Source organism: Canis lupus, chromosome 17, assembly GCF_048164855.1.
Source record: "Canis lupus baileyi chromosome 17, mCanLup2.hap1, whole genome shotgun sequence".
NCBI lineage: Eukaryota > Metazoa > Chordata > Mammalia > Carnivora > Canidae > Canis > Canis lupus.
Genome location: NC_132854.1, coordinates 37247788 through 37261831, shown reverse-complemented (window position 1 = coordinate 37261831; position 14044 = coordinate 37247788). Strand labels below are relative to the sequence as shown.

The following is a 14044-nucleotide window of genomic DNA, read 5'->3' as shown; positions in this document are numbered from 1 at the left end:
ATGGGCTTTCACTGGTCAAGTTGTATATATTTAAATTTTGTGAATTACCTAAATATTTTAAAGATGATGCCCACCCTTGCAAAAAAAGAAAAAAAAATCTATCAGACCTGTGGAGTATACCTTAAAGATAATTTATGAGCTTTGATGCTTATGATCCTGTGTTCATCCATTGGTATAGTAATAGTTCTGGTTTTCTGATGCTGACTATAAATGTACTGCATCCCTGTGTCTGGAAGCTTAACTTACCTATTCCAGTTAACCTTTTGTCCACTCAGGAGATTTAGGATTGTCTTTAAATTGTTTAACATTGAATAATATTAATATTGAATAAATAAGGGACTAACAATGTTGAATTTATCTGAGCTCTCTTTTCCTGGAAAGCTTGTCAAGAGATCCTCCCCTTCCCTTTTGTGTTCTGAGAAATGGTTAACTGCGAAAGAGTGACTTTTTTGGCATATTCCAAGAATTAAACACCTCAAGCCTTCAAGTAGGACTCACTGTCATCCTTCTTCATAACCCCCTTGTTTCCACGATTATGAACCCAACTTTTCCTCCCTAGTCTTTTAAAACGTCTTCATTAATGAACATTCCTTCTATTACAACAGTCTGAATAAAATCATCTATATAATCTATGTAATTTGGTCTTTTGCAAGACTGTTTTGATTGATAAAGTGAGTAGAATGTGGTAAATGGAAATTAGGAAGGAAAAAAAAGGAAATTAGGAAGGGTATGAATATGACAGGAAGAGATAATTTTTGTGTATTTATAACTATATTGTAATTTTTGACAATTTTCTTTTTTCTCTGTGAGTTAGGAAGTTTTTCCTTTTTTCCCTAACCCTACTACAAACAGGATTGCTTTCATAATATATGAAATTACTTGATGATCTAGTTATTTACTTAGTTTATATTTTTTAAATGTTTTTTGTTTTTTTCTGATTTAGAGCTAGTGCTGATATTAACCTGGGTTTTGTTAATGGGTGTACATTTCTCAGAGAAAATAAATAAACTTTATGAAAAAATGTATTTATATAATTGCTTCCCTTAAAATGGTTGCCTAGTAGTAAATAATCAATCTTTTGATTTTCTCTGTAAACATTTACCATGCATAGCTGTTATCACAGTTCAAGGGCTTTTTGTTTTGTTTTGTTTTGTTTTGTTTTTGTGTTTGTTTTGTTTTAGAGAGGGAGAGAAAGAGATGGACATGGTCAGAGGGAGAGAGAGAAAGAATCTTAATCAGGCTCCATGCCCAACATGGAGCCCAACACAGGCTCAGTCTCATAATCCTGAGATCATGACCTGAGCCAAAATTCAGAGGTGGACACTTAACCAACTGAGGCCACCCAGGCACCCTCAAGGGCCTTTTATTTGTTTTGCTTTGTTTTGTTAATCTTTATCAATGATTTGTTAAGGGTTAGGCATTGGGCTAAGTGGTTTAAATAATTTTCATAATCCTCTCAATATACTTACCAGGAGGAAAGTCAGGAACAAAGAAGGTAGGTAGTTTGCCCTACTCACATAACGGGAAAAGACAGAGCCTAGATACAACCCGTGTGATCCAAACCCAAAATATAACCTCTTAACCACTTAGAATTCTTTCAGAAGTTTAAGGAAATGTTTTGTATATTATTGAATATTACAAATATAAGACAAAAATATGCATCAATTAAACTGTAAAATGAAGTTCATTCAGAAATTCTTGCTATTTGGATTCTTATCCATAATTTATAGTTCTAAAGAAAGAAAAGTCGATTGATAAATACATATGATTCTTTTCCTCACACAAGAGAGAAAGGCACCCTATAATTTTCCAAATTAAAGCTACTTAGCATTGTTAACATAGGAATTCAAGATTAGTTGGTTTGCATTTCCTAAGGATTCAGCAGAAGACAGTTTGGGATTTATTTCTGAGCTCCTGAAGAAAGTACCAGCAGAAATACCCTCCTCCTACCTAGATTTAGCAGTTGTAGGTATGCAGGGGACAAGTGGGAAGTGGTTAGAGAAAGAACATAATTGCTTTCTACACCTCACTTCAAGACTACTTCAGATTCCTCCTCCTGACTTTTCTGTCCTTACAAATAAGAGTTTCTTAGGTAAATCCTTGTTCATCTCCCCAAGCAATTTGATATTCCCTGATCAACTTCCTTTACATCTGGTACTTAAATCTATCATATCACTTATTCTAGGTATTATTTGCTTCTGAGTGTCTTTATTCTCACTGTTCTGATATAAAGAACCATTTGTTGTTTATTTTTTTATTTTTTTTTTATTGGTGTTCAATTTACTAACATACAGAATAACACCCAGTGCCCGTCACCCATTCACTCCCACCCCCCGCCCTCCTCCCCTTCTACCACCCCTAGTTCGTTTCCCAGAGTTAGCAGTCTTTACGTTCTGTCTCCCTTTCTGATATTTCCCACACATTTCTTCTCCCTTCCCTTATTTTCCCTTTCACTATTATTTATATTCCCCAAAGGAATGAGAACATATAATGTTTGTCCTTCTCCGACTGACTTACTTCACTCAGCATAATACCCTCCAGTTCCATCCACGTTGAAGCAAATGGTGGGTATTTGCCATTTGTTGTTTAAAATTATGCCTCCAACACCAATTTGGATTCCTGACATTATACAAGGTTTTTAGTGAATATTCGACAAATGAATATATTGCATTATGAACATACTACATTTAACTTATTTTCTCCCTATAAATTAGAGAACCATTTATTCATTTTAACCTAGATCTATAATTTCTATATGCTTACATAATTCAAGTCAATTGAAGAACTGAAAATTTTCTAAAAATTCTTGATTGTTTTGATTGGTGTTCTGTTTAAATTAATAGCATAATGTATGAATAGTAGCTTTAGTCCAAAAAATTTTTCAAACACTAAAATAATGTATTTTATAATCATAGATCTGATTAATTCTGATTGTGAATGTAGATCTAGAAATGTGATATATTTATTAAAGAAATATACTTCTATATTCTAAACTATTTGACAATCAACAAACACATAGAATATTAGACTGGCATCAAAGCATAAACATTTTGTTGACTGGTTAATCTGCTTCTCTGTTACTACTCTTCCAGTGAGTGGGTAGATGCTTTTGAATTCCTAGGATTTAGAAAAATTAATGTAGAGTATTTTATGTTAAAATAAGACACCTTTTTGACTCTGAAAGCACCTTTGCTTTCCTTTTACTACATTCTTTGGTATTACTTTGCTAGTTCAATTCAGTAGTGAAGCTTTTAGTCTCCATGGTTACTTTTGCAAATATAATTTGGTGAGAAGATCAGAGTAAAAATCAATCAAGGTAGTGCTTGGACATGCAATTTAACAACCTTTCCTAATGTGTACACTTCATAGCCTATTTCTTATACTCCTTTAGGAATTTTCTTAATTTTTTAATTGACATCAAACTAGCTTTAATATAATCCCCTTTTCAAACATTTAGATTAAAAATAAATTCCCTGTGAGCATCTTCTATACCAGTTAAAATCTAAATATGCCATTTGTATCAGCCAATTATCATACTTCATTTATATCTGGTAATAAAAATGAGGGAAAGGAACAGGTTTTGAACATTTGGAGAAATATAGGCATTTAAGTATGTATTATTTTTAAAAGGACTTAAGCAATTTTGTTTATGGGCGTGAGGCATAAAGGATATGACAGTTGTGAATTTCTACATAGTCAACTGTCTGAATTATTACTGAGAAATATATTTATTCAAATTTATGTTCAAATATTTTAACCAACAAAGGTGATTGGTCCTAAGATAGGGAAAAATGCAGTAGAATAGAAATACACTTACATTACACAAAGATATCAAGTTATAGTCACTATAATATTTTCTATATAGAATAAGAACACTTTACATTTTTTATTGTAGGTAATCTAGTACCCACAAGTTAGGTAATTTGAGTCAATGTGAGCAAATACTTATTTTCTCATAAATAGTATTTAATAAAATGAATTGTCATAGCTGTGCTATGTAATTCTATTCCTAATTCTATAATGGATAGAGTATAATTCTGAAAACTGTTATTTTGAATATTGAAGTAATGATGAATTAGTAATACATATGAAAGTATTTTATAAACATAAACAGTACTTTTGTTTTTGAGTGAGTGTGCTTTGTATTTGAAAAATACTATTAGTGGTTGTTCATAGAATAAATACCAACTTTTAAAAATAATTATTGTCAACAAACAATATTTTCCATGCATTTCTAAATTGAACTTTCAAAGTCTTAGTGATTTATTTATAAATCTATGAAATAGTAACAGGGGGCCCTTGATTAATGTGTGCTTATATAAATTTAAGCATATTAAATTCCCTTAAATGATCAGTCCCATTTTCAGCTTATTTAAATTCACTCACCCATTTTAATCTACATTCATAAAAATAACAATGCTTGTGTTTTAAGTTTGTGAAATACTTATCCTTAGAAAACTTTAGAACATTAGTCAACTCTAATACATTTATTAAAATAATAAATTCAGTGGTTTAATTTTTAATATTAAAATGTTTATAAACTTTGTCACATTTTCTTTTACCCTTCCATATAAAATTTAAAATCTAAAATCAGTATTACTTCTTACTTAATAGGATCTTAAGTCAATTGTGATGAATTTCTAACACATTAAAATTTATAAATACTGTTAAATTAGTTAAACAAGGAGTCCATTAGACTGAGGTTTTAATACGGTGGTGGCCTACATAAGCAAATCAAAATATAGCCTGTAATGGCTGTAGGTTGTGAAATCCCAAACAGCCAACAAACTTTAAGTTATAGCCAATCAAGTAATTTCCTCCATTTCTGCACCTTTATGTAAGTCTTTCCCCTAGCTCCCTTAGGTGGAGTGCTTTCGATACGGAAGAGCTTGGTTTTGTCTCATGGAGTCAAAAAATGATAGAGGTTTTTTAAGCAGAGATACAGAGAAAGCTCTCAGAAGTGAGAGGGGTCCCAAAAGGGTTGCCACTAAGGGCTTTCATGGTCTGTCTTTTATAGGAAACTGACCAGGGAACTTGGTAAATTTCTTGTTAATATCAGAGTGGATATTTAGAACAAACATGCTGGACTATGTAAATCTATCATACTAACAAGATGTTTTTGAATCTCCTCCATAATATTTCTCTGTATCTGGGATTTCTGTGAGTCTACTCAGGTAGCCCATGGCCTTGAGATTCTTGTGCCATCTTGGTTTGAGCAAGGACTATTGATAACACCTAATGATGTATTTCTTTGTGATCTGATGAGTTTCTGTGATTCTTTAGTAGCCATTAAAGGGGGATACTCCCTACCATTTTGGAGCTAGGGAGCCAGGTTGTTTTTACTAACTTATCTCTGTTTTCTTGGGATGGATAGGAGCCTGACTTTGGGGGCTTTCGGTGTCCTTAGGATTTATGGGACCCCACAGATTCCTGGGAACCTGATCTGGGCCTTTTCCCTTATCATTCCCTGCCTAACCCTGTCTACCCCTAACTAGTTCCTATATCACTTTTAACCATTTCCACTTTGGCCCTGCCACAATGGCATCTATTTTTGTTTAGTTAACACTAAAATGTTTAATATGCCTCAGTTTATCCTTTAACAATACAAACATTTTAATTTTATCTCTTTAATGTAAAAGGCATTGCTGCTGTGGGTTTGATTATCTCTATCATCAATAGAAGAATTCTACATCTTATTTTGAAATCACAAGTTCCTCAGTAGGCAGAGGAATAGGTTTGCCCTTCTAAGCAAACTGGGGATTAGTTCCCAAGCAAACTAAAATTACCATTTCAAGATAATTGGTGTCAGTAAGAATCACTCTGATACTAAGCCAGAAATTTGTCTACATGAAACTAGGGACCACTCTCCTTTCCAGTCTTTAGTAAGACTGAGACAGATTATAAAATAATAGGCATAATATAATCATGTGATCTACTTTCTCTTGTTTCTTCCTTTGTAAAAATTCCAGCCTCTCATAATTGGAACTCTCTGCTTATCATATACCTCATTTCACCTAGCTAACTACTATTTGTCTGCTGGGTTTTAGGAGTAATTTAATAAATAACACCCTTTCTCATCTTCACTCATATACAGAATTTAAGAAACAAAACAACCAAGCAAAGGGAAAAAAAGAGAGAGAAAGATCAAGAAACAGACTCTTAATTATAGAGAACAAACTGATGGTTACCAGAAAGGAGGGGGTAGAGCAATATGGAAGAGAATGGGGGATGTGTTAAAAAGTTAATAGGGGGGGATCCCTGGGTGGCTCAGTGGTTTGGCGCCTGCCTTTGGCCCGGGCCCGATCCTGGAGTCCCAGGATCGAGTCCCACGTCGGGCTCCCGGCATGGAGCCTGCTTCTCCCTCCTCCTGTGTCTCTGCCTCTCTCTCTCTCTATGTCTATCATGAATAAATAAATAAATCTTTAAAAAAAAAGTTAATAGGGATTCAGGAATGCACATGTCATGATGAGCACCAGGTGATGTATGGAAATCCACCTAGAACTAATGTGTATTGTATATTGATGTATATTGTAAACCTAGAACTAATATAACACTCTATATGAACTAACTGCTTTTTTAAAAAAATATTTACTTCAGATGGACTTAAAAAAACCCAAACACGGGATCCCTTGGTGGCACAGCGGTTGGGCGCCTGCCTTTGGCCCAGGGCGAGATCCTGGAGACCCGGGATCGAATCCCACGTCGGGCTCCCGGTGCATGGAGCCTGCTTCTGTCTCTGTCTGTGTCTCTGCCTCTCTCTCTCTTTGTGTGTGACTATCATAAATAAATAAAAGTTAAAAAAAAAAAAAACCAAACACTTAGATATGAAAATAAATGATCATAAGAAAAAAGAAAAGAAAATATGTGATAATGAATTGTTTGGCTATATATAAGAGTGGGGTATCTTTCAGTCTGTACAGTCTTATGTTGCCTATGATGTATATCACATCCTGATTTCATGATTATTCTATAAGAAATTTTTTTTTTCTTACTACCTTTGTGGGGAGATTTTCTGGGTTTAGAACATTTTTGCTTGTTTTTATTTGTTTGTTTTAGTTTATTTTCCCAACATTATCACTCATCTGCCACATTATCACTAGGTTCACTATCGTTTAGAGGAGATATGGATAGTACCAAAGACCAGAAATGTCTTGGGAAAAAAAAAAAAAAATTTCTTCATGTACCAGTGAAGTAGGGAAGAATTATTCTTTTAACATCATCCTTAAAGATTCAGGCATCACATCCACAAAATAAAGTTAGATATCCCTCAGATATATAGCATAGATCCTGAAAGTATCCTGAAGAGATTTTTCTCAACATTATTGAAATATGATGAAATCATGTATTTATTTGTCTTTCATGTCTGTGAGCTACATAGGGGAAAGTAATGTGTACTGAGTCCAGTGCCTGCACCTGTAGAGTTTGATACTTGGTCATGGAAATAATAAGCAAATAAAATAAATGATTTCATTTTCACAATGCGTTTTTCATATATTCTGAATACATAAATATTTTTGTGTGTAGTAACTTGTGTTACTTTTCATTTATTTTCAAGCATAAGAAAGTTAAATATCAATAAAATTTCAATTACTAAAAGTCACAAATCTAAGCATGATAAATTGAAAATATTCCAGTTATATCCATGTATATAATATATAAATGCATATGTTTCTGAATTCAAATCTGTATATATAAAGTATCTAATTATTGTGACTATCAAATTATAGAAACTTAATGCAAAAACAATATACAAAATTTATATAGTCACAAAATAACAATTTTCCATATAAGACAACCATGGGAAAAAAAAAATGGGATGCCTGGGTGGCTCAGCGGTTAAGCATCTGCCTTCACACTCAAGGCATGATCCTGGAGTCCCAGGATCGAGTCCCACCTCAGACTCCCTGCATGGAGCCTGCTTCCCCTTCCACCTAGATCTCTGTCTCTGTCTCTCTGTGTGTGTGTGTGTCTTTCATGAATAAATAAAGTCTTAAAAAAAAAAAAAAAGAAATCATGGTCCATAAAATGATACAGTTCAGTGTCTTTTCAAATTATCTAGTAGGGTAATAGTGGGATATATTTATAGGAAGAAGTCCTGTTAAACCTTTATAGGAAACAAATTAATAAAGTTGCCTATAGGGGAGGAAAAATAATTTTTCCTCTACCCTTCTAGGATCTTGGCTGAGACTCCCCCGTAGTAAAAGAGATTAATGGGAGAAAAACAAACCAAAGTTTAATAACATGTACACCTCCTGTACATATGGGCGATACCCAGGAAAACTAACTCTCCAATATGGCCCAAGGCACCACCTTAAATACCTTCACCAACAAAAGATAAAAGGAGATGTTGGGAGTGGGGGCCGGTTTTGGGAGGCTGTCAAGAAAAGCACAGTAAATAAGGGTAAGCTTGTTAGGCAGATTTAAGTTGTTGCCTTCTTCATTAAATTTCTAGAGCTTTAGTCCTCCTCCTCTTCCAGTTACAGAGATGGAAACATTCTTACAAACAGAGATTTTCCATATAAATGTAAGTGTTCCTTAGGAAAAGGTATCTAATACACAGTTTTCAGAGCTATTCCTCTATCTGCTGTTTCTTAAAAAACAAGCAGCTCAAGATAATCCTTATGCCAAAGAGGCATATTTTGGGGTGACAAATTCTGTTCACCTTCATGCCTAAAAGATTAATTTAAATTATCATTTCTCTAATTATTTATATAATATTTATTTAATATTTATTTTTTATAATATTTATTTAATATTTATTAATTTTATTAATATTTATTTAATATATATTTATTATATAAATATTATATTATTAATTTTCATCTCTTTTGAAATTCTAAAAACACTATATACAGGTTTAACAAGTGACATGGACATGTTTAAAAGAATTGCCCAAAGCTGCAAAATCTTAAATATTTTATAAACATTTTAATATAGAAATATAAGACCATAGATATTTAAATATTAAATTTTTGCCTATATTTAAATGTTAATTTTTTAGAGTTGTTATCACAGGTTTTAGCTGTTGCAAATTTTTATTTAGTGCATAGACTTGCTGGTTTGTTCAAACCATACATAATGTAATTAATAATTTAAACTTCTTATACTCTTTGGGTAGCCAATATTTTTCAGGAGATTGCACTAATGCTTCTGTTCTTATTCAGTCTCTTGTTCCAGTATGCAGGGGAAACTAACAAACCTCACCTTTTTAATTTTATTTTAACTATAAGATTGATTGTGTTTTATTTGTTTTTAATGTACAACATAAAAAAATCAGTATTACAATGTTTGGAGATTGGATGTGAATGCACACTTTATAAATAATTTTGACCATATTATATATTCCTGTTCTCATTAATAGTCATTATTAAAGTGGAAAATACTTGGAAGATATTCTAAGATTTCATAGTGCTATTTGTAAAAATAAGTTATACTCCAGGGATATCAGTGTAATAAAAATACTGAACAATATCTTGGAAACTGGCCGCCTTGATGCTATTTTCTCTAATTTATTTAAATAGGCCTTATTCATTAAAGAGCCAAATAGTGAATCCTGTTTTTAGCAGAAGTTTTACTTCAAATGGAGATCTTTAGCATAGCTGAATTATCACTGAGAGAACCAAATTTCAAAAATCCTGGATTAGAATCATGGCAGGGTATATAGTAAGTGCAGGGACTTATTTAGATGTGACCTTGAAGGACAATTTCCTTCTCAGCAAATTGGCACAATGATATCCATTCACCCTATCTCATATAGGCTTACAATTCATTGTCCAAAGTGCTCTTCAGTGTCATCATTTGGTCAGTTGATGTACCAATATAAGCAGTAGTGGTAGGCTAATATGATCTACATATAGATTTGGCTGAATGCAGCAAATTTGTTTCAGGTAAATTCCTAATTTTAAAAATTCGTTGATACTTCCTCCTATCTTTTACTTCTTGTGACATAATTTTTCTGACATAAAATGTGACTAATAAATGTGATCACATGTATATATTGGGAAAATTTAGATTTCCTAGTATTTCTTTGATACAAACTATTGATATTTTCCTTGGTTATTAGATTTCAAACATTTTTCTCCATCCAACAATAAAAATCAGTTCCATAGTTTACACTGAATCAAAAGAGGAATTTTCTTACCTTTTCTAATTACTGTACAATTATCAGCACTCATTATGGGATGTGTGTCTTGTAAGAATTATTGTTAACTGCCTCAAATGAGTGACTACAGAAGAAAGCAATTATCTAAAGACTGCATTTGGTATCAGCCTAATATTTAGGAGGAAATACACATTTTTTAAAAATTTTTTATTTATTTATGATAGTCACACAGAGAGAGAGAGAGAGAGAGAGAGAGGCAGAGACACAGGCAGAGGGAGAAGCAGGCTCCATGCACCGGGAGCCCGACGTGGGATTCGATCCCGGGACTCCAGGATCACGCCCTGGGCCAAAGGCAGGCGCCAAACCGCTGCGCCACCCAGGGGTCCCGGAAATACACATTTTTAAGAGAGATCTACACTTTTTGATTTTTTGAAAAGTCAAGCAATAAAAATGGCCTACCTTGTCAGTGTTTTACTCAGATTTGAATTAAAATTTATTGAAGAAAGATACAGTGATAAAAGCAAATGTTCTATCATTTATTAATTATATTTAAAATTTACATGAACCTATTAAGGACATTGCGTAATGCTTCCACTTTATGCTTTAAACAATTACAAACATTTGGCATAAAATAATGTGCATATCAATGTAACAAGTTTGAAAAGAGGGAAATGAGGATCAGAAGTCTGACTTCCTTCTAACAATGATCATTAACACTCCAAATGAATGGATCATATTTTCTCCCAAAATCCTAAGATTTTTTTGTTTGTCTGTTTTTCATGAACAAAATTCTAAAGGACTTTAACATGCAATGGATATATATAACATTCAGAATAACTAGCTTCCATGCTTACACTGAACTCAACATGAGGCAAAAGCCCATAATTGTACTGATTCTTTGGCTCAGTGTGTTTAAAAAGCAAAGCAATGTGGTAAGCCTAATGAAAACAATCCTTTGTGTTTGCCAGCTTCAGATTGCTAATATGGTTGCAATAAAATTCAACCATCCTCACTGATGATATATGCAGCTTTGATTAACAGAACGGTTTGTTTTCTGAATGCAAGAAGCAGGCATGAATCTGTTTCTCTAATTGTCCTCATAGTTTAGAAAATGAGGAAGAAACGTGTTTGTTTTAATAAAACGTCTTTCTGCCTCCTAGAATGACCACATCTGATTAGGAAAATAGTAAGCCAATCAGATTCTATCAGATTAAATATCGTATCTTCGACCTCTTTGATATTGCCACAAATTATAAAACAATGGAGTTGTAGTCACGAAATTATCCATGTCACAAATACTGGTCTTTCCTTTTAATTGCTCAAGAAAAACAAGCCTTTGGTAACTTTAGTTATTGTATGCTACAATACAAAACAAATTACCAATAACCGTTCCTGAACTAACTAATATACGGCCAGACATTGTTCCCATAGCAGTTTGATGTTTATTTCGATTCCTATAATTCTTTGATCTTCTACCTCTTTTGACACCAGTAGGTAAATCTACAGAAATCCTTGTTCTTGAAGAATTTTCATCTCAGGAAATTCTCATTCTTGCCCTCTGATATAAAAATAACCACTCCAGCAAATAAAATCTCTCCAAATAAAAATAAGTCAAGGTTGCTTGATGACTACCACACAGGCACCTGCTCTCCCAATATTCAAAGAAGCCATCTGTTAAAAAAAATGGAACACAATTTAAGACAAATCTTTTGTCATAGAGAAGTATACAAATTGTAATATATTTAAAACACTCATGTGTGAAAATCATAAATACATGTGCTTACATTTTCCCAGTTTAGTCACAAGTAGTTCAATAAAAATGGAAACATTGAAAATGCCTTTTACAAAAGAGCAATAATTTGCATATTGAAATTGTTAAAACTTGCAATCATTTTTGGAATTTTTAATACAAGTATTAAATATTTAATGACATAAAGATGAGATAGAAAAGTTTCCAGCAAATATTTATTTCTGGGTTTGCATGGACACATTTGTGATGATATTTCATAGTAGTATCTTGGAGTCTATTTTAGGTGAAATAGCTATTACACTTACTGAAATCATCTTGAACTTATTTCCCCAGATATTATACTGAATTAAATGTGTTATTCATTCATTCTAAACAGAGATATACAATGAAGTAACTTCAATATTTTGTCTTAATAGGCCATAATTACAATTGCTACAGTGCTTATTAAAAAATTTCACCTTATGATAATCATTGAGATGAGAATTGAGATTTTTAAAATAGTTCCTGAATATGAAATTGGCTAGAAATATATTAAAAACAATAATTTTTATAGTTTGTAATGAAAATTTATTCCATGGAGGTAAGCCAAGATTTTAATAATTTGAGCATTTTGATATGAATGATTTTTATTACAGTTCTCTAAGAATAATTTATGCACATATGATATCAGAGTAGGGTAGAAATCACAATGTATTATTCCAAACTGAAAAGAAAGTGAATAAAATGTAAGAAATAAGACAGGCAAGACCAAAATAACCTCATATTACATATATTATCTTATTAATTGAGAAAGGACATGGTCTCACTCTCTAAATATGAAAATTACCACTTGTATCTACAATTATTTTAAATGTGCTTATTGTTATCTGCCATCCATTTGCAGGGTAAAAAGAGAGAGAAAAAAAAAAAAAACAGTAACTTCCCATATATTTTTGTATTCATTTGCTGTAAGAAGAATTTTTATGGATCACCACATCACCTTTATAATCCCATCATGTATTGTTATCGTTGTAGGATATCATGCACATAGAATGAAATAAATGTCAGGAAACAATATATAAATCAATATATCCAATGTATGTGACTCCAAAATGTACACACTTTCCATTGTCTCTCTTTTAGTTTTCAATGATTTTTGAGTGTTGTTTCACATCAAAGTCACCTAAGGAACTTTTACAAAGTATATGTGCTCATGCCTCACCACTCAATAGGTATGCGTTGAATATTGGGTAGTTGTATTTTTGAAAATTTTCCCAAATACCCTCTGATATCCATTCAATACTGAGAAATCCTGCACATAGTTTCTAGACAGAGTATAGAGTGAATTGCTTTACTTTATGCCTATATCTACATCCATACATATCTCTCTAAACATGTATGAGTGTGTTTGTAAAAATGAATCTCTGTCCTGTTTTCCAGAAATGTGCTATTCCTCCCGTGTTTCCAGTGTCAGGTAATGATACCACTCTCAGTTGCTCAAGATAGAAACCAAAAGTACATCCATGACCTAACTTAGTTCTACCTCATCGACCTTACATCTGAATAATCATCAAGTCTTACAAATGTCTCTCTATTGAACATGATTATACCCTCACACTCGGGGTAGCCGAGTATGCCACTGCAAGATATGCCACTTTGGCATATTGATAATTTTGAATTAAAGGTACTTGATAGGTGAGTGAGATAGGAGAGACTCTCTGACCCAGTCCCACTGAAAGCAGGAGATAAGTCTCCAATATGAAAGGTAATCTCCCTGTAGCAGGAGGGTAGAAGGCATCCTTATCACCAGAGATAGAGAATTTAGAGCCAAAGAGCTGTATCAATAAACCTTGTTACTTCTTCAGCGATTTTCTGCCACAAGCTCAAATCCTTGTCAGTTTATCACAAATGTATCATTTTGTCTAAAAGGTATGAAGCTTCCTGCTTTGGCCACCTATTTGAGAGTCCTATTTTTATGAGGTTCTCATATGTACAAAATTACATTTTTCTCCCATTAATCTGTCTTAGATCAATTTAATTATTAGACCAAGCAAATTATCTAGAAGGAAGAAGGGAAGAGTTTTCCATCCCTTCAGTGGATTGGTAAAATATCCTCCTAGCAGATTTCTCTGACGCTAATCTTGCTTGCTCCTAGTGATTTTTCACATCATATCAAGTGCAATCATTTTAAAACATAATTCTGATTATTTACT

The 14044-nt window shown here is 32.8% G+C and overlaps 1 protein-coding gene across 1 annotated transcript in view; it reads right to left on the bottom strand.

Annotated features, from left to right (window-relative positions):
- Positions 1-10617: 10617 nt before the first annotated feature.
- Positions 10618-14044, bottom strand: part of KLHL1 (kelch like family member 1) — a 363308-nt gene continuing 359881 nt past the window's right edge. Inside the window, exon 11 of the mRNA XM_072782826.1 lies at positions 10618-11773. Within this exon, the coding sequence (XP_072638927.1) occupies positions 11714-11773 (60 nt within the window). The 3' untranslated portion in view covers positions 10618-11713. The remainder of the gene's footprint in view (positions 11774-14044) is intronic.